The sequence below is a fragment of the Acipenser ruthenus genome, chromosome 6 (assembly GCF_902713425.1).
Source record: "Acipenser ruthenus chromosome 6, fAciRut3.2 maternal haplotype, whole genome shotgun sequence".
Classification (NCBI taxonomy): domain Eukaryota; kingdom Metazoa; phylum Chordata; class Actinopteri; order Acipenseriformes; family Acipenseridae; genus Acipenser; species Acipenser ruthenus.
The window spans coordinates 69,444,224-69,466,441 of record NC_081194.1 but is presented as its reverse complement, the minus strand read 5'-3'; the positions used below and the strand labels follow the sequence as shown (position 1 = coordinate 69,466,441).

At 35.0% G+C, this 22,218-nt stretch overlaps 1 protein-coding gene across 6 annotated transcripts in view; it reads right to left on the bottom strand.

Moving 5' to 3' along the window:
* The window catches only part of dtnbb (dystrobrevin, beta b), a 102,039-nt gene that overhangs the window by 31,674 nt on the left and 48,147 nt on the right, over window positions 1-22,218 (bottom strand). For all 6 annotated transcript variants that reach the window (XM_034018200.3, XM_034018201.3, XM_034018202.3 and 3 more), the window contains one exon: window positions 8,118-8,192. In XM_034018200.3, coding sequence (XP_033874091.1) covers window positions 8,118-8,192 — 75 coding nt within the window. The remainder of the gene's footprint in view (window positions 1-8,117; window positions 8,193-22,218) is intronic.

Here is a 22,218-nt window from a genome sequence, read left to right as displayed (position 1 = left end):
GAGTGGAATAGGATAACGGGCAAAGGATGTAAAAAAAAAAAAACAAACAAGAGACCCTGGTATACTCAATATGAATCATGATGGTATAAAGAACAACCTCTGTATAAACAATGATAATGTATGTCATGTTTTTATATTTTTACCTCAGAATGAATGATTATGATGCCGCTTGAAACCTATTAATAAACCGAATGCAATTACCCTGTACACGGCACTCTGTACTAACATACTCATGATGTTAAAACTAGGTTTTCTGGAGTTGGGTATAGATGCTATTGCTAAATAAAATGCCCTGGTGTTTTGTATTTTTTTTAAACTGTTAAGTGTTAGTATAGCGCATTGGTTTAAACGACCACCGTTAAAAGATTTCTACATATCAGATTCTGCCAAGGGGAAATATCGCAGCTCACATGAATAGAAAAAAACTGCCTAGAAGTAGTTGCTCTGTGTATTGAATGATTCAGGGTAGGGTTAGGGTTATCTTCGGTTCAGATATCAAAGACGTGGAGTTCAGATGATACAGACGCCGCAGCCTGATTGATTATGCTTTCCTGGTGTTACGCTACAATCCATATATTTTTTAGACAGGGCAAGAGCTTGTAACTCAGGCACCATTTTTTTGTATTGAACAGTTTAATGCTGTTGTGCTACTTTGGATGTAAATTTATTATTTCATGTTGGGTTTTCACACTGGACACTGCAATTTCTTACTTGCAGAGCTTATTTAAAGCCCTTTATTTAAGTGGACTGAAAATCTCATGTGTTTATATATTTTTAAATGTAGCGACTTATTTTAGCATTTTTCACCTACAAATTAGGTTTTTCATGATGTGGTTTTGCAATTTGACAGGGACACTGCAGCTTTAAAGTTAAATGCTTATTTTGTGAAAAGATTTGAAATGGGAAAAGAGTGGACATATTGTGTATATATATATATATATATATATATATATATATTTATATGTACATATAATTTATAATCCAGGTCTGGCAATGGAACGTGAAACAAAAAATGTGATTGGTTGAGCAAGGTTCCAGCTGTTCGTACATTGGATGGATATGGACAGTTGGAGCCTTGTCACATATTCAAAATCACTGCAGAATTTAAAGTACCGGTAGCCAGCTTAATGTATAGCTGATGTTACAATTACAATAATTTACTCAGTTTAATTTAGTGTGTAGTTATAAATGGGACTACTTTATTGGCTTAAGGATATTTAATAAAAAAACAAATTAAATGCTCTAAATGACAATATTTTTATTTGGAATTTGGGAGAAATGTTGTCAGTAGTTTATAGAATAAAACAAAAATGTTCATTTTACCCAAACACATACCTATAAATAGTAAAACCAGAGAAACTAATAATTTTGCAGTGGTCTCTTAATTTTTTCCAGAGCTGTATATGCACAGTCATGTGATGCTATTTAACCAATCAGGTTGTTATTTTTCCAAGCCGTGTTATAAATTTTTGATCGGTTAATTTATGGGCATTAGTTGATTAATCGGTAGATTGCACATTTTTAGTAAAGCTAACAATATTATAGCGGCTGCCCTGCATAGTAATACTAAAAATCAATAAATCTAAAAAAAAAAAAGCCCAATGGGAATTTGGTCTTTTAAAAGCATTATTATTATTTTAGTAAATGTAACACATTTTCACAGTACAACCGTTCTTTTGGGCCACTGTCAGTCACATACTAGTACCTGAAAACACAAGACAGCTGAGCTGCGTTTCCATCATCGGTTGTTTAATCTACCATTATAGCTACGTACTTGGCTTCCTTCTTGTACTTCTGCATCTAGCACAACCTGAGGCACCGACGAGATTAAGCCGTTCTGAATCTTGTTGGAGGTACCCAAGAATACTGTTGCTATTGACAAGTGATTGCTTAACATGCTGTCGTAGTCACAAATCAGAGAAAGTAATTCCACATAATTACCTCTATTTGAGGAATTGGTGCCTTCATCGTGCCCTCAATGCCAGTTCTTGCTTGCCAAGGTAAACGACAGAATCAATCAAGCGTTTAAGAACCTCATGATTTTTTCTTACTTGCTAATTGTGATGTATTGTATCTCTAAGCTTCTACTCATCCAGTTGACTTGAACATCAATCTGGGTTTGTCCAAAAGTTTTGAGTGTTACAGTGGCTCGCGAGTGACTTTGAGAATGCTCATGTTTTTGTGCTGACTTCGTTAGACATCCTAGATTGCTGTAGCCAGTGCTGTTCCATATCGCATTTTCTGTACTGAACAAAATACAGTTCCAGCAGGATACTTTTTTTTAATTGACACAGAAACCTTTCATAATTTCAATTTTGGAAGTGGCGAGTATATCACTTCCCTTCCTGTGTCAGTTCAGGTATTTGTGGTGTGTACACCTCCTTTTTTTCTCAGAAAGTTCTCCTTAAAAATTGATTTGTAAACAAATCGACTACAATGTCTCCGTTGTCTTCTGACCATTTTTTTTTAATTTGTAAAAAGCAATTTGAAATATTACTTCAAAGTTCTCAATATAATTCTCAATAACGGTCTCTATAATAAGCAATATCGTGATTCAGCTATTCTTACACCCTACCCCAACATTTTTATGTCCCGCCTCTGCTCACAAATGATTGGACAGCTGTAAAACCTGGGCAGATCTTTGACTTTCCCATTGGTTAAACTCCCAATTATGTCCCGCCTCTGCTCACTTATGATTGGACTGACGCGGAGAAAATGCAGATCTTCTATTGGTTGATTTTATTTTACATACAAAAATTAAATTCTCCATGGAGCAGCCCTAATATATATATTTGTAACATGGTGGGTGGTGCAGAGGGCATCAAGAACTCATCACACGTAAGGATTTTCATTTTTAGTGTGTACTGTGCTTTACAATAAACTCAAATATACGAACAAGTGAAAACCCAAACCTACAGAATAAGTGAAAACCCAAACCTACAGAACAATTAAAAACCCAAACCTACAGAATAAGTGAAAACCCAATTAAATAATGCCTCCGTCCCTTCTCCAATTACTCCTAACACATAGCCCTGCCCTGATTTTTACAGGTTTTTTTTTTGCCAAAAACACAAGTATGTCAACTGCATCAGGTTTTAATTTTGTACGTTTGCAAGTAACAATGTTACCACAGGTACTGAAAACTCTCTCCGATGGAGAACGTGTTGCTGGTATGCACAGATACTTCTTTGCAAGTTTGTTCAGTCTAGGTAAGAAGAAAAAAATATGTAATCAATAACTTATGTAAAAATATAAAGCTGTAATCTAATCATGCGAATGCTGCTGTGTGCAAGAGAAATATAAAAGAAATGACAACCAGCTATTAAATCTGCTTATTAAATACATTGAGATGGATATTCCTGTTATCCCAATAAGTGAAATAATAATAGAAACAGATGCAATTTCCTCCTGCTTTTAATTTAAACTCAATTAATATTACTGCAGAAAATGTATGCAAAACAGTACATTTCTTTATCGTATATCGTTTGTTTAACCTGCTTATAATATCTAACTTTTAAAAGCAGTCCCAAACTTTCCTAATTCTGTTTAAATCGTTTACAAAACATAACATGGTTTTCTTTCTAACAGCATTAATGTAAGGCCATGAGCAGGCTGAAAAAAACAGAAATATAGTAAATATGATTTCATATTCAATATTAAAAGTTGTTAATATAAATAAGACTTGCCGATCGCAAGGTGAAGCCTGTGTCCATGCATTTAGTTCTGTAGCTTTGATGATGTTTGATCCGTTGTCTGTAGTGATGCAGATTTATTTGCTGCTCTTCTCTCAGGCCCCAGTCAGACAGAGCATCTTGCAAACCTTGTGCGATTACTTCACCAGTGTGGTCTTCAGGAAAGCACGTAGTTTGCAAGCACTTGCTGCATAAACTCCAATCCGAATCAATGTAGTGTACAGTTAGGCTAATGTACGGCTCAGTGGTTCTTCTTGACCACAGGTCAGTGGTACTTGAAAAAATATAAATACCGGTTAACTTTTCGGTTACTCGCCTAATATTAGCATCGGTAATAATAGGGCGGTAATAAAAAAAAGACAATAAATTGATGTTAAGGTTCAAATTGAAAGTAAATTAAGTCAATATTAAAGAATCTTAAATATAACATTCTTTGTGATAATCCAGGAATGGTGAATTAAACTGGGTAGATAATGAACTGCAAAAAATGTCAAGTATAATCTTCTAGACGAATATGCCATTTTGACGACACTACTGCTGTATCATGCCTTGTTTTTCAAATGGCTCAGGATGCAAATATATATTATATATATATATATATCCAATACAATTCTGGACTTACATTGTTACAATAAACAACTGCACACAAGTAGTTGTAATTCTAGGTGAAAGATTAATCTGAATAATATAGATGTTTTTTGCAAGCGGAAAAAAAGGCAATCATTTAAAAACAGACAGCAAGAGTAAAACACAGCTATTATATCCTGCTAAGTAGTTTCTAAATGTTCTGTTGTTTTCCAGGAGTAAAGGTTTATTTTTAGCACACTTGTGTTGCTTCTTGTATGTTAGTGTTAAATTTTCATTAGAGCTGCAGCAGATGAAGACGGCTCTCTGCAGTTGGCTTGTTTACCTGGTGTACATGACAGCCATGCATGAGTGACACAGAGTCATCTGTACAGTACTGCTATAAGAACTACACAAAAACATATAACAGGTGCAAGTATAACACTGATGTGTGCTTTTGTGCTAGGCCATATTATGATTCTCAAGGTATATTTATATTGCTTTGAAACTTGGTTATGAGATTAACATATGCTTCTGGTGCAATGAGGATCATGTAAAGCAGGGATTCTTTCTATTTTTAAAACAGCACTGAAAACCCATTTTTATAAAATTGCTTTTTTGCCATAATTTTATAAACTGACTATATCGTTTTAGTCTTTTTAACTGTTTTATAGGAATTATCTTTGCCTTTTAAATTATGTATTATATTGTAAAATGTTGTAAAGCGCCTTGAGGTCCCTGTGATTAAAAGGTGCTGTATACATACATACATAAATAAATAATTAAGAAAAAAACTAAAAGAACACACATCCACTCGAGCCAAAATACCCACATTGTTGTTTGGATTGATAAATATAAAATGTAAACAACTAGTTGGAGTTGTTTACATTTTGTTTGAGTAACGATTCATTATTGGAGTAGAAAATTAATCTCTACAAACATAACACATTTCATAAATGCATTGAAATGATGGGATCTAATGTCTAATGACAGTGACATTTACAAGTGACCAACCCATTCAATTATGCAAATAAGTCTGAGTGCGGATACTGTAGTAATTCTACTGATTAATATTTAAGTAACCAGATTTGACAGGAAGTACTGTAGCTCTGTGTCTGAGGGAGAAATGTGGTTTATTTCCACTGGAGCATACCGAGTCACAACTGAAATATGAGTTATTGAAATTAGAACACAGCTCCAACCACAAACTGAGTAAATTCTACAAAAAGAACAGCAGCTAACTTTAGTTAACTAGGTCGATAAACATAAATATAAATGATTTAACAGCTTATGTGGGTAGGCATGACATTAGGGTATTATACAAGAGATAATGTATACACTTCTCGTACACCATCATCTATAACAGCAGGTCTCAACAGCTACTGTATGCCCTCGTCTCCATCAACACTCACTACCATCAAACATTCATTAAGCTTAAACTAATGCTAAGCAACATGACTAAGGCAGATTTCAGATGTCACAAAACTACTACATCTACTATACATTTTATACAGCAAATTCATACAAACATATTTGTAATCATAATCTATTTTTTTATGGGGGTCAAACAAACAAGAATGTTGCAGCTGTCACTTAACTTTAGAAGCATTAGTGAATGAACACACAGAATACCTTCCCCAAAGGAAGCCTGCCAAAATCAACGCCTTTTATTGCAAAGTGATGGTGATATTCATTAATGTGGTACAGGGTATATCACTGGATTTGGGGCATGTTTTAAAACCGTGTTTGAATGCAAGTTGAAACCTGAAGAAGTCAGTAGTGACATTTAGAGAGGACCAGGATATCATTAAAATCAATTAAAGCAAATCATAACTCATCCTCTATAAAGTATCATAGTTATTTAGCATCAACTAATAATTGTTTAATTTGCAATTTCCTGCTCCACTTTCTAATTCTAAAACTCTTTTATTTTGGTTTCTATTGAATGACATCTTCTACTTTAATGCACTGTTTAAACTCGTATCCTGTGCTGGCAAACAGTGCAACAAATGCAAAATTAAATATTATACTACTAATAATACTGCTACCACTACTAATTATCATATTATTCAAATTATTTTGGATTTTATTAAAAATAGCGCTTCGTTAACCCTGGAAAACTCTGGACCTTTAAGAATCCTTTTCAAAAATGATGAGCTTTGAAAACAATACTGTACATTTTTCTAAATGCAATTTGAAAATATGTATGGTACTGTAATGCTATATATGCTGGTTTCTTGGTGAAAGCAGAGATTGAGCAATGTTCTAGCAGATGCCCACTAGCAGATGGTCTGGAATTCAAGGCATGCATTTGCAGTTTAGTAGGATGCTTTCCTTTCAAAGTTTTTCATGCTGCTTCTGTTGCTATTATACATTTTCTTTTTATTATCCTCTACAACCAACTCGAAAAAAAAAAAATCTAAACTTCAGCTTTAGTTTTTGTAGACATAAATCATGCTTCTCTTTCCCTCGGCTCACAAGGTGTCGTTGCGCAATAAACATTTTATGACGGGCATGTACTTTAAGGTAACTGTACACTTTTTATTTGGAAAAGGGACAGTTGAGCAATAATTCACGGCAACACAGCTCTGCGGCACGGCTATATTGATGCATGCCATTCAAAAACAAAGCCAACTGGTTGATTACTGATTTTGCAAATTGACTACCCCTCCAATCAACTAGTAGACTAGTTGTTGCAGACCTACTGGATACCCCTGTGACCAGTTCCTTCTGAATGTATTTAGATGGCAGGCCATACTATGATAGTCCGATTTCTTCATGAAATGTATTATACAGGTCTTTGTAATAAGAAGATATAACTAGTTTAAGGTTGTCCCAGCAGATACCTAAGTATCAATCAATCTCAGGTGTGACTATTTGGTCTTGTGAACCTTGGAATGGGTCAAACTGTTTTGCAATTAGATTATTTTGTATTTTAAATAATTGCTAGTGTATACGCACACTAAGCTCAGATTGCAAGTATGTTTTGTGTATCAACGTTTTACTGCTAGCATACGAAATGACATGACATTCAAATTGAGTCGCATGTTAATGTATTAACACTGGGAGTTAGCAAGGCTTACCAACTGAGCTCCAGTAGACTGACATTGGCTTTCAGAAAACATAACCAAAAGTGCAACTATCTTTTTATTTTAATGACTTAGTGACCCGTATGTTCCAGTCAAAACTAGTGACAGGGATAAAACAGGAAGTCCAGTATATTAGACAAGATTTATTTTTTGCACAAATTACAGCGATACAAGCCAGTGGATACTAATGCCATGTTTAATTACCGTAAATAAATGATCATGTTATGCAATGTTTCACTTTATTTTATTTTATTTATTTATTTATTTATTTATTTATTATTTTTTTTTCAGTATTTGATTCTTTCCCTGGAAGGAAAATCGATTATTGTTTCATCTTGAATCATTTGAATGCGTGGCACGTCTTCTTTACAACCATGTTTTTTTTTGTTTTTATGCTATAAGAAATATAACTTCACGGGCCACATTAACTATAATCAATAACACTCAAGGTAAACATTCCCAGCACCGGAAAATTGAACCAAAACTGTATGTCACTGCTGATACTGCGGAAACAAAATGCCATTACAACCTAAAGCCCTTGTTTCCACTTTACACAACCATATTGCTTGTTATGGAATTCCTAAATCCAGATTTAAAATGATAACAGCAATATTTAACCCACATTATTAATTGGTATCAGTCTTTAGGAGCATTATTTACTCTAAGGCCATCGTCAATTTTAACTGGTCTCGAATACCCAGTAATTCCAGCTGGTCGAACCCACCCAAGAAGAAAAAAAAAAAATTAAATACATGTAGGCCTGTGTGCTTACCTTTTTGTTGGGGTAGGTGCCCCGGAAGACATTACCATGGTGTTGTTCATATTATTAGGCAAGGGTCTTGAAGGGCTGGCAGAAAAACAATAAAGAAACATTGTTTTACATGGAGAAGCAGGCTGAGGTACACAACTAAACATAGTGTTTGTTTACTCTGAATTCCAGTTCAATGACTGCAGATATCTTATTGTAACATCCTTTCTTTAATGCAGCCAGTCAGTTGGATATGCAGTTGAATAAGCTGAACTGACACAGAAATAATTTATGGTACCATAGGCAATACAACAAAGAAGAAAATAATAATTGAACCAGGTTTTATTAAGGCAGGTTTTAAGGATATTTTGATCCAAGAAAAAACAACAACAACAAAATAGGCAGCTTAAAAGCCAATGTTGCTTTCCCATTGAGATTGACTTTATCTATTATTTAACAACAAACCTATTAAGCACCAGCAAATTACATTCACACTCAAATTATACAGCTAAAATGAACACAGCTATTTAATGCATATGTGACAGGGCAGAGGCCCTGCACAAGCAAAGTGCATGTTTTGTGGCTGTATAGGCACAGACACAGGTGAATTTAATTGTTTAATTGTTTAATTGTATAAATGTTTTATTAATTAATTAGAAAAGTGTGGAATGTGGCAAGGTGGCGATGATTTAAGTCAACTGCCTCTGGCCACACCCTATAGAAAGACAAGGAAATGTTTGGGAGAGGCACATGGAGAGAGAAGCAGGTTGTGCTTTCTGCCCTGCACCGGGATAGTTGTCTTGGGTGCCATTTTGTTTTTTTGTGATATAGTTTGTTTAATGTAAGAGTTTTGTTTAAACCTTTCATTTGTTATTTGGTTCTTTAACCCTTTGCAGTCCATTTATTAAGTGCGCGTCAGGTCCAATTTATTTTCACACGCGCAGTTAATTTTAGACGCGCTGTTTAAAAGTATTTTTTTCCACAGTCAAACGGGTTTAAAAGGCCCTGCATATCAACAAAGCACTCACTAGGCATCTCCAGCCCCGCCCCACCCTTTCGTTCGCTACCGCTTTCACATATGCTATGAAATAAATAAATAAACAATAATAATAATAATAATAATAATATTAGTCGTACATACCGATCAATCATCTCCTGATCACTCGTTTTATCACCAAACTCCTCAATAATGCGATCCAAGTCATTATTTTATTACTATAACATCTCCAAAAAGCTCTGCAAATGTCTGTGATAGTCTCTGTGCGCTGATACAGTAACATCCAGCTTGTTTCCTTATGACCGCCCATATGGGATGCCAAGGGCAAGTATTTTTTTATTTTATTTTTTTTTTTTTTTATCGGCTTGTCTCGGCTCTTGTCGCTCCCACTCTGCAATTGAATGGTTTTCTCGGCTTTTTCCGGAGAAAAAACGACTAGAAACACGTTTTTTTGATGATGTCGGACAGGGTCCGATAATGGACCGGATAGGAATAATTGCAATGTCGGACCAGGTCCGACGATGGACCGCAAAGGGTTAAACTGAAGTTCTGTGTCTGGGTTTGCTATTTCTGCCTTGACCGCCCGCCACTACGCCACAGCATAGAACAAAAATCAAGTAGGAAACAGAGTTCAAGAAATTGAATATATAGCCGAGTGTTTTACGAATTGAAAAAAATAGTATAAAGTCACTGAATAGATAGCTGTTCACAAAATAAAACAAGCAAAAATGAATTCTTCCAAATTAAGAGAATATTTCAATAAAAACACATACAAATGTACTGCACTGCTGCTAAGTGAGAGATGTGGCTGACAAACCTTCACATCTGGAATATCTGTTGTGTAAATTGACTTCAGCAAGCTAGGATACATGTTGCAGAAATAATTTCCTTAATAAATGAGCCGAAGGGCCAATTGCCCTTGACATTAATGTATTCCCTTAACAGATAGTGTCTATCTCCCTTAAACTATACAGCACCTACTGTCTACTGTGCCTTTCTTAAATGTATTTCATTTACACACATAGTGTGTTCCTGAAAAAACAAGCCCCCAATCACCATTTAATGCTGCTGTTGCCATACTACTAAACCTCCCATCTGTAAATAAATACTTTTTTTCTTGTGCTCTTGCTAAAAAGAATTTGTAACCTCTAATGCAAACCTGCACATGTTGGCATGTAAAACAACATTAACATATTTTTGGTAAACCGTTATAAATTCACCTAACTGCAGTCTACACCAATCATGAACATTTCAGTGAAGCTTGCTCTGTGAAGTATATATTTGTAGAATGTAGAACATTATAAGTAGGGCTTCTGATTTACGGTTTTAACCAATAAAAACGATAAAATACTCCCAATACTAAAAAAAATGAAATCGGTGCATATCCATTAAAACCACTGGAAATGGTTACTCAATTTGTTGACCCCTTTTCTTGTGAAAAAAATAAAATAACCTACAAAAACAAACAAAAAAATGTTTCCAGTGCAGTTGGGCAATGTCCCTCCTTCCTGACTTGTATCTCGCAATGATTCGTTCTGAATACTTTAAACCCACTCCAACGACTGTGTGGCAGCAAATTCCTCTATTTCTATTGGAGGATTGTACACGCTTGCAAGATTTAAAACAAGATTACATTTAGAAACGAAGGATTGTTCTTGCTCAAGAGATTTAAAGCTACATTACAGTTCGATAGGGCTGATTTACACTCTTGTGGAATTTAAAACAGAATTGCAAATTGTGTTGAAATGTATAAAAATGCCTAAACACACAAAAACCCCAGAAGAACATGCCCGTGACCATAAGGATTTCGTTGTGGAAGACAGAAAAGAAGGTACAATTGAAGTGTGCAAGTACTGTCGAGTTACTATACATATTGTGACAGAAAAAAAAAAAACGGCCAAGAATTTTGGAAAGTAACTGACAAACAATAATTTCATACAGTATAGAAAAAGAAAACGCCCCAGGGAAAAAAAGTTAAAAAAACACCATTTACATACAACTTGAAAATAGCTAAAAGTAAGTACTGAAAATTGAAATTAATAAACCAGAAACATGGAAGCCCTAATTATAAGAACCAGTGCTGTTTGTACTAAAGCATCTGCTTTCCCCCCACATTTAACATCAGCCCTGAAGAGTGACTGCAGGAATCCTGATATATAGTAATTCATTCATTCAAGCTACAAATACCACCTGGCACAATAAGCATACATACAATACTTTCAAAATGTAATTCACTCCACAATTTAAAAAAAAATCAATTCAAAGTATAGTAGTTCAAAACAAATTATGGTCAGTATTGAAACCAACAAACTTATTTATTTCTCCCTTCAAGCTTTTATTTTACAATTACTGTACCAAGGTAGCCACTATACCTGATAGAAAAAGAGCTAAGATGCTGTGCTTTTTCACAAAGTATACATGAATTCATGATACATAAACATGATGGGAGTAAAATACTCTACAAAACAATACCCCTCTGACAACATAAAAAAACAGAACATATCATCCATTACTTGTCAACAAATTTGCAAAAACCTTTATAATACACTTTTTAAACAAGACTTAAATGAGGAAAAGAAAACACACCTAACTACATTCAGTCGTACACATTGATTTGGCACCATTTTGTTTTATGTTGAGTATGTTTGACAGCTAATGTTAAAATCAGCCAGAAACATCGCTGTCATGTTTACAGCAGCAAGCTATACAATGCAGTCATAAAAATAGCTAAAAATATTTAGTAGAAGTGCAAGTTCCCTTTTAATTTTACAAAGTTGATAATGCTGTAGTTAAACCAGAACACACGGCTGTTATGAACAATATCCTACAATATTACATTTATTCAACAGTTTATTTTTCATGCAAAACAAACAATTCAACCACATGCAATTCTTCAAATGTCATATTCTCACTGTATTAGACTTTCAACAACATGAAGTTACACATTATGTCTTGAAAACACAAACACTGGCTTAATGATTAGGAGAATGCAAAGTACAACTGCAAGGACATTTACCTTAAGCAAGATGTTTGTTTTTTTCAAACATTTTGGAAAACAGACAACAGTATTTAACATTTTCTCAGATCATGCACCATAGTTTAATCTTACATGCAAGTCAGATATTTTTGCATTGAAGTTATAAACCTAGGTATTAACTGGCAGGATTTTGTTAGACACATACACTCTCAGCAAAGAGCAAAGATTACTAAAACATGAACAGGGGACTTACTAACCTGCTTGAATTGAAAAGACGTTGTCAATCTACCACAAAACTGTACCTCCAACCTTTTGAGCTCTGTGCCAAATGTCTCTCTGACTCACGGTCTACATACAGAATGAGCATCTTAATGCACTACATTGCTGTTGTAGCTTAGGAAACAGAACAGTCACATGGCGCCATAAAAAAAATGCAGTCACATGCTATTTCAGCCAATAGCATTTCTTATCTAAAATAGGTTGTAAGCCATGCTCGATAGGACAGTAACAGACTCAACATCTAGATCTGATGTACTATATTAGTATTTTAATTGTTTGTTTTGATCAGCATAATGTATATTACTCTGCACAATACTGTTTTATGTATATAAATCCTCAAAATTCACCTTATAAAAGTATCCACATATTTACTGAAATAGTGTGATGCAGTTCTGCTGTTTTGCTCAGTGTGACACATGCAGGTTTGAGGAGTAAGATTGCGCCCCTACAGGTACAACACCTGAACACACTACTGTAATAACCAAGCAAAGTGACACTGTACATGAGACAATGAGTAAACAGGCAGGCAGTATCATTACCATCAATCGTGCAGTCATGTATTGTACTATTGGAGAAAGAATGATTTCAGAGCCTAAACTAATCTGATTGAGAACTCTTTTGTGGCTCAGGCTCCTACCTGTGTCACTAAACCTATCCCCCCCCCCCCCATAGTCCAAGCTTCTATTAGCAAACAGACAACACAAATAAGAGTTATTTTTAGTTTTGTCAGAAAAAAAAAAGCACTTTCAAAAGCATTTATAATGCATTGCAAATACTATTTAAAAGCAGTCTGAAATCAACCTTGATACAGGGTTTATATTATTAGTAAATATCTAATAACTAAAATAAAGTATTTCCCTACCTGGACAAGGATCCTTGCAAACACTATACATACAGTAGTACTGCCTTTCAGTTTTTTGCAATATTGCATTATAAATGCTTCTTTTGTTTTTCAATGAAATGGCAAGAGCATGTGATGGAAATGTACACTCTCCAGCTGCTCTCAAACAAATCCTTCTTCTCCCTTCAGGTCATCACCAATACAGAAATCTCATTTCTTGAGCCGGTACGGTGCAGCACGTGTTATCATGACCTCTCTGGCAGCTGACATAGCAGGGAAACTGTGTAAAGAACACTTCAGCCCTCTAGCACACAGTGCAGCAGCGTTTGCCAAACCTGTGTGTGTGTTAAACATTTGTGTAAATTCACTTTTAATGTGGAGCTTTTTACAGGGCTATAAAATTCCATTTGAAACTTAAAAATGTATTAACTCTTCTCTGTAGCAATCCAGTCTAGCTTTTTGTCAAAAAATGGAGGCTTTTAAAGGTTTGACTGCATTTCACTTCATATTGTAAACCAATAAAATAAAAATAAGACACTTTTTCCTGTAAGGTAAAATTTTTAAGTGAAAGAGAATGCATGTACAACACTATGATGTTTAAACTACAATACTGGATCTTTAACTACAAAAGGCTGTTGAGATCAACAGGGCGGAACTATAGATCCCATTTATTTCCCAAACATTTAAAATGACACATTCCCATCACAAAATCTTGACTTAAACTGCTTAATGTCGCAAATGCTGCAGATCTGAATGCTGGTTAAAGTGGTTTCTCCTCAAGCTATTTTCTATATATAGTCTGCAGGCCGTATTATGAAGATCACTGATGTAGACAGTGTGACGCAAAATACTACAAGCATACATACATATCTATCTACATACTGATACAGTACATACAAAACAGGCTTAGAGAATTCCCTTCTGAAACTGATTGAATCAAGGGTTTGTGTCCCACATCCATTTATTGTCCATTGGACTGTGCCATAATTCCACTGGACTGTGACAATAATTTCCAGAGATGTAAATAATCTGCAGCCCTCGTACTGTAGTAGCAGCTCCAGTTGAACACACACATCAGGGAACTCACAAACACTGAAGCTTTCAGAAGTACATGACATCTACAAAACCTCATGATTGGGGCCAGTAGTTTCTGCTTACCTCTAAATGTAGTCTATAAACTCAACATAAGTATTAGCAATAATTAAGTAATCATCCCATTATTTAATGTCCACCATGTAGTGAATGTGTCATCTCTTTATGAGTAACTACTGATTAACAGTTTATCAAACAGAACACTTCAGATGGATACTGGCATTTAAGTGGCATCACTTTCTTTAAATTTACATCCCTGGAAATAAGAACAGATTGATTTTAAGTTTAAGTTTATTTATTTATTTATTTTCTAACTTATTTCAGATGATTCACAAGTACAACACATTTGGGTTTTATTACCTTACCTCAAAAATCATAAATGCTTCTGAAACAATATACTAGCCTGTGACAGGATTGACCGAGGTTTGAGACTCAGAGACAGTATAAAGTTCAAAAATAAAGTTTTTTAATAAACAAAAATAATCAAATAAATAGGCACAAGGGACAAACAAAAAGGTTTCAAACACAAAATAAACACAACAAAACTTACAAATAAAGCTTCCAGGCTGGGCGTTGCCTTCACTGGTTGCAAAACAAACTGAAAACACAGCACAAACAATACACTCCTTCTCTTCTAGAACTCTCCTTCCTTCTAGCCAGGGCCTCTCCCTTGGCTTTTATCCCCTGTGGCTGGAGCCCAATTAATCAATAATTGCTAATTAATCAATTAGGGCTCCAGCCACAGTCTCACATGTTTTCCTGGCAGGGAGGAATTTTAACCCCCTCTCTGCCAGTCCCAACCATGTTCATAAAGACGGGGCAGTCCCCCGTCACATAGCCCTATACAACAATGCAATTTTCTTGCAACATTGTACACATGTGTAATTTTTTTTATTACAAATGTAATTAGAATTGAAACACTGTATGTCTACCATGATCTGCCTAATTATTACTTAGTACAATATGGGAATATAAAACAAATAAAAAAATGTATGGAAATATCAATACTACAAAAGGTACAACAAAAAACAAACTGTAAAGAGGTAAAGATTAGGAACCAAGAACGTAGTAGCCTGTGCTTGACATAAATGGCATACTGCTGGCCATACTTGAATCTCATTATTATGTTTAATTAGCCAGTAGTTGATGTGTTACAGCAATTGCTTCATTATTCTTTAGATCAGCTGACCTGAGTCTACAGACACCTTGAGGTATAGGGCTGAACTGCAGGTTAGTCAGCTTGTGTACATTCTCAAAGCCCCACTCATGACAGAGAAAGATGCCTGCACATGTAATTTGGTACTGACCTCTGCAGTACTAGTAAAATGATGAGTTTATTAGCTTTTCAATTATTTTGCCAGACATTTTTTTTTTTTGCATAAAATCTGTTAAATAATAACAATGCAGTCAATTAGATGTTTTTTTATTTTTTATTATTGTTTTATGCTGCCACTTTTCCAGCTTCAATTACTGTCATTTTTGGGAAACTGTCACAGTCCAGAAAAGGATAATCCTGTCTGACAAACCTCTGCAAGGATGGATACAAAAAAAAAATCATTATATATATTGTAACATGAGCCTTGCGGCTCGGGTTCGTTGGCCCTTTAAAAACTTGACCCAGCACAGCAGACTTTGATTTTTCAGCGCTTATGCGCAATTCTTTTTAATTAAACACAAAATAAAACAAACACAAAATAAACACCTAACTCCGGTTTTGGAGCGCTGACTACACAGATTATTACCTGACTAACTCGCAGGACGGCTAAGCCGTTTCCCCGCCAAACACAATAAACAAAAACCACACAGATTTCATACAGCACACTCTTTACCTCACAACTACCAGGAAGCAGCGCACCTCTTCTGCCTCCTTCTCCACCACAGCCATGAGCAGACTAGCTGCCTCTCTTCAATACCCTGCACCTGGTTCTAATTTAACAATAGCTACCAGGTGCAGGGGATAATTCATAATAAAACAATTAACAAAACCCTTCCCCAATTAACAAAACTAATCAAACAATTACATTTCCACAAACTAACACAAATCCACACATATTACTGCCGGGAGGATTTCAACCCCCTCCCCGCTGTGCTACAATATATATAATATAATATAATCACTCTTTACTCGTAACTTGACACTTGTTATCGGTACTGAATGGATAAAAACTATTAAAAAGACTAGTGGATAACTCGACACTGTCGTTTCACGTGAATGAACACTACTTGACATTCTTGTTTCATGTGACTGACCTCTGACTGGAAACGGATCGTTCATTCATTCATTCGCAACTACCAAGAGCAGCTGGTTACAGTATCAGTTCACAATGAGTGAGAAGCGAAAAATTTGTTCTCGTTCAACTGGCTTTAAAGCTCAGGTTATTTGGGATAACAAGCTTCTCAGCAGAGCTTTAGAAGATGCTTGATTTCTGTGTAGAATACACATCCGAGTTAATTCTGTAGAATGCACATTTGTTATCTTTTGCTATTTAAGCCGTCAAATTAGACAGTACAAGCCAATAACTAAAAGTATGGTCAACAGTTTGTACACAGTTTGTGGTTGAAATAAAATAACGCTGTAGTTATTTTATTAATTCTTATTTCAATCAAACTATACAAGTTTTGTTTCTACAGTACTGTATACTGTAATTGATTGCTGTAAATGTGTGAGTTCTTATGTGCACCCGTGGTTGGATGTCGGGTTAACTGAACAGAGAGAGAGAGAGAGAGAGAGAGAGAGAAGGAGAGAGAGAGAGAGAGAGAGAGAGAGAGAGAGAGAGAGAGGGGGAGAGAGAGAGAGAGAGAGAGGGAGAGAGAGAGAGAGAGAGAGAGAGAGAGAGAATGAATACTTATAAGAGAAGAAACCTCTAGTTTGGGCATTGATCCGTGCTTGGAACCCTGTTGTTTCTTATCTACATCAGTTACTTAGATCAGGGAATAATTAGCAAGCTTGTAAAATTTGCAGACATCACAAAACTTTGCTGACATGCTTTCAGTCACCCAGTAAACCCAAGAGAGATTAGACTGCATAAAGAACTGTCTGGAAATGTGATCAAAATATATTGCCTCTGTGTGTTTTTGGCATTATGTTTTTTTGTTTTTCTTGTTATTAATCATTTATTGCATTTCTTTATTTTCCAACTTTCCTAGGCCAATGACTCTTAGGACTACCATGAAACAGCTTCCAACCCATATTTACATACATCACCCACCTTCCTGGAAACGTTTGGGTGGTCAATGGACAACGGTGGGAAGTCTCGACTTATAGGGAGGTTTGGTTAGTGGTTTGGTTAAACTTTATATTGGGAATACAAATGTTAAAGGACCAAGATAAATATTGTTTAAAGTCAAATGATCTCTCAGTCACACTCACTGTTAGGCCAATTAAAAAACTGCAATACAGAAATGATGGCTATTGTTCATCTCCCTTTTTAATACATAAGCTGCCACTGTGTTAGTCACAGCTAATATGTTTATCAAACTGAATGTAATGTTCTGAAACTTTCATCTTAAATCCTAATTTTAATACAGCCTAATGTAATGTTCTGCCTCCCAATGCATTTCCTCCGTTTACAGGCAACCTCATTAAAATGAAATTTCTGCACAGAATGCTAATGTGGTTTTTTACCCACCATAAAGCATATTACTTTCAATGTAATCAATTATTTTCCCAATCAGAGCTAGCGTTTACATCAATGCTAAATTGTGCATAGTTTTCAGAGCAGAAAATTAAAAACACTAACAAACATCTAACCAGCCATCTTCTGGATTTTTAGATTTGAATGATTTTTTTTTTTTTTAACTGACAAATGATATTTAATTGGTTAGATTATTCACATCAAGTTTTTGTACTTCAATTCATTTTCAATTCATTCAGTTACATAATATCCCTGTAAATTCGCCATTAAAGCTATCAGTTACAGTGAAAAACAGTTTGCATCACCAAGAGCTATAGGCCAGCCACATCATGCACATGGAATGCATGTAAAACAGAGATAGAAATACCGTATTCCTTTGAATTTAAGATGCAGCCCAAATTACCCATCCTCAATTTGAAGAAAAAATAAAACATCAAATAGATATATTTACAAAGATATAACCTAAATTACGCATATGGAGGCAGTTTGCAGCCGTCTGCTATCACACAGAGCGTTACAGTTATGTGCTTCTTCTCATTACTCACATCTGTTTTTCTCCCTTTTTGTGAACTGTGGTATTGCTTGGCATGTCGAAAAATATGGGGGTCTGATTAGCATTTCCTGTCCAAGCTGATACTGTTTGTTACAGCTGAGCCTAATAGCAAAACGCTGAAATTGTAGCTCAGGAAGCTAATGACAGTTCTTTGAAAATGGCTGCCTGTATGTCATGGGTGATTCGAGATCAGGCAGTCCACTCAAATAATTCTCTTGATTTCAGAAATTGTAGATGAAATAACATCCAATATTTAACAAAGCATTTTTATCAAGTAAGGGCATGCCTGCCAGTGAAATAGAATTCATAATAATAATACAAATCCCCATTAAATAATTTTAACTTATAAACCTAAATGTTTTAACTCACTAGACTACAGTATGGCCTACTTAACCTACTTAAAATATTCCTGTTTGTCATTGCAATAATTACTTTGTTATTTGCTTGCAAACGTTATTATCACTTTGAAATGGGTGTTTTAACATCTGTTACATTCTTGTTTCCGAAAGCATGAAATATGTTTGCCACAGTTTAATGGGCACTGAATGGACCAGGTGCTCCACTCTACCATCCACTGAACTGTGGTTCATAAGATACTCGATTTGTTTATAATTAAATGGAAGATTAGTGCACAATTAATGACATAGAAAAGCGACTAAAATTACAGATGTGGCACCACAGCAAACCAGGTTGTTTCAATATCAACCATATGGGACATGTCTGGGGTAATGCTTCACTGTGACAAATAAACACTGACGTTAATTACATCCATAACTTCAAAACACTTAACCATACATTCCTCAGCTGTGGCCAAAGGTTTTACCCAAGAGAATGAACACATTTTGCTTCATAAAGTCAAATGAAACCATGCTGAATAATGTTATGTTAACATATGGAATTACATACCACTTTGTACTTTGCCATATACTCACCAAAAAGCTGACAAAAATAGAAAAAAATGACATTGAGAAATCTAACATGAAATACTGTACTACTATTATGGCTTCCGGTATACTTTTGCGATATCATTTTGTAGTTTCTTTGACTACATGATGTTAAATAAAATATCTAAATTATGTTCATATAGTTTTTAATTATGTCTGAATCCTAAAGCTCTAGGTGATGCAAAATTGTTGGCCAGAGCTGTATTCCCCCCAACATAAACAAGAGCTGAATTTTATTGGAGCATTGTATAGGACCAGGGAATCATCCAGGATTGCACCAATGGGATTGCTCAGTGGTGTTAAATGATCTAATGAATTCCACAGTAGTTTATCCCGGCAGAATATACAGTACGTTGGTCACTCTCTTAGTTAAGCAGACATTTCACCAAATGCCGCCTTCTGTCACAAAAAATCTGAAAAGCAAAAATATGTTGGGAGCTGAAGTTTCCAATCACTCTTTGATTCACTCTACCTTCTGGGCTATACTTTAAGTAGTAAGGCTGTACAACCACAAACTTTTCATCTCCAGATATTTGTGGTTTTTTTTACGTTTCATCAGTAGCTATTAAATATAACTTTACAAGAAGACAGTATTGGGCCCTAGAATATAAAGTGGACATGATCCTGAAACTACAGGACTCTGTCTCTTGTTGACCTTTGTTTAGTATTTACATCCATCTCCTCCCCATGATATGGTATCCATCCAAGAACATCTACTGTAAGAAAAAAAGAGTGTATTTCTACTGAACTATTCACCTGGAAAACTACAGTACAACTATAGTGTGCGATAGGGTACTGGAACTGAGAGCATTCAGTGGAACATTAGTGGCATTTCCTGCTCCAATTGTAACCTGATAATAAAATCACAGTGTTCGGCTGTCTGTTCCTGACCAGAATTTGAAAATGAAAACTTTAGGAAATGTTCTGTTCATAATGTATGTCTCATTCATCTTGTCGACTACATGTTGATAGCAGATGGTTTGAAACAGATGGTCTCCTCTACGGAATTAGTAAGGCATAAGGAGGCTATAAAACAGTGGTCACATGTTCAGTCATTACAATATTCATATCTACAGTAGTATTAGTTGCATTAATATAGGAAACAGGAATTATGAGAAAATAGATGCTGTCATGTATCATTCCATATATAATGAAATATATATATACACACACACACAAACACACACAGTGCTAACCATTTATAAGATTTACAAGACCTTGCTATTTGTGTTCTGCCTTATGACGAGTATGAAAGGGCTACTGTAATGGCAATATGGAGCGAATGGGAGCCACGACCCTACCGTGTTATAACCGATTCCACACTATAACGAGGCACGTTATAACGGGTGAGCACTGTATATTATATATATATGTTTTAGCTCAAAGAGCCAGCTGCCCAATGTTTCAATATGTTGTACATATCTTTCTCAAGGGAGCCTGTGTTTGAATCAAAACATTGGAGGTATTTATAGGTTTTTGACGGCATGACTACTTGTTATTGTTTATATGGCCTCCCCAGCGCATCAGCATGCACAAATTTTGAATGAATTTTGTTTATTTATTTATGTAAATAAATATTATTGAATTATGTAAATGTTATATATTTGGAGTTAATTAGTTCATTCTTTTCTGTTGAGTCCCGCTGGCATCATCATGTTCAGTCTATTTATCCATTTACTTTCTTTTATTCTTCTCTTTGTCGCATTGTCTAATTTTAGCTGTTCTAATACTACAAACTTTACATCATTTATGTCCTTGACTGGTGAAGTGCTGTACTATTGGTTTATTCATTTTTTTTTTCTTTTTTCTAATTAATGAAAGGTGGTTCTGAATTTTTTTATATAAAAGTTGTTCCAGTCTCTCCAACATATTTGATTTCATCACATTTTTCACAGGATATTCCATAAACAACATTGCTATTTTTACAGTAGGTATTAGTTTTTAGTGGATATGTGGTGTTCTTATGTTTAATTATATTTTTACTTTTCTCCATGTATTTACACACTTTACATGTACTAATGCAAGTATTTGTAGAACCTATTCTGTCAGGTATTCTTTTATGTTTACTGTGAACTAAAATATCACCTAAATTAGCTTCTCTTTTTAATGCTACAACTGGGGCCTTAAGAAATACTTTTTATGTAATTATTTTTCAGAATTATATAATTAAGATTGGGGTGAAACGGCAACTTCTAGTATTTTATATCTAGACCTTAAATTGGAAATAATAATAATAATAATAATAATAATAATAATAATAATAATAATAATAATAATAATAATGATGTTTCTGTTTTGAATACATATACATATATAGCAGGTGTCTGGTAGAAGCTAGCTAAAGGAATGCTCAGGAGAAGGTTACAGGTCTGTGCTGGACAGAAATGCCAGTTTATAGACAGCACCACGGCAACTGACATCACATCCAATTTAAAAAGCGAAAAGGCCATAGAGCTCTTCTAGTCTTTTAAGCTGACCTTCAGATGTAATCGGGTAAAAAAAATTCAGAGCCCTACAATCCAAGTATTGTATGCAAGAAAATGCGCTCAGTGGTGTAAATATTGCACTTTGCATGCCTCCAAATGGACTGCAAATCACATTTAAAAAGATGCATGTAGCTTTGCTGAATTTTATTAGACTTCATTTTTTATACAGGTTGACAACACATTATATATTACTCCACGCACTTTCTAATTACTATTTTCTCTCTCAACATCTATACTTGTAAACAGTTATATCCTGATTAAAAAAGTCAATCTATCCATCAGTACCTCCCTTATTGCTTTTTGTTCAGGCTGGGAAGCCTA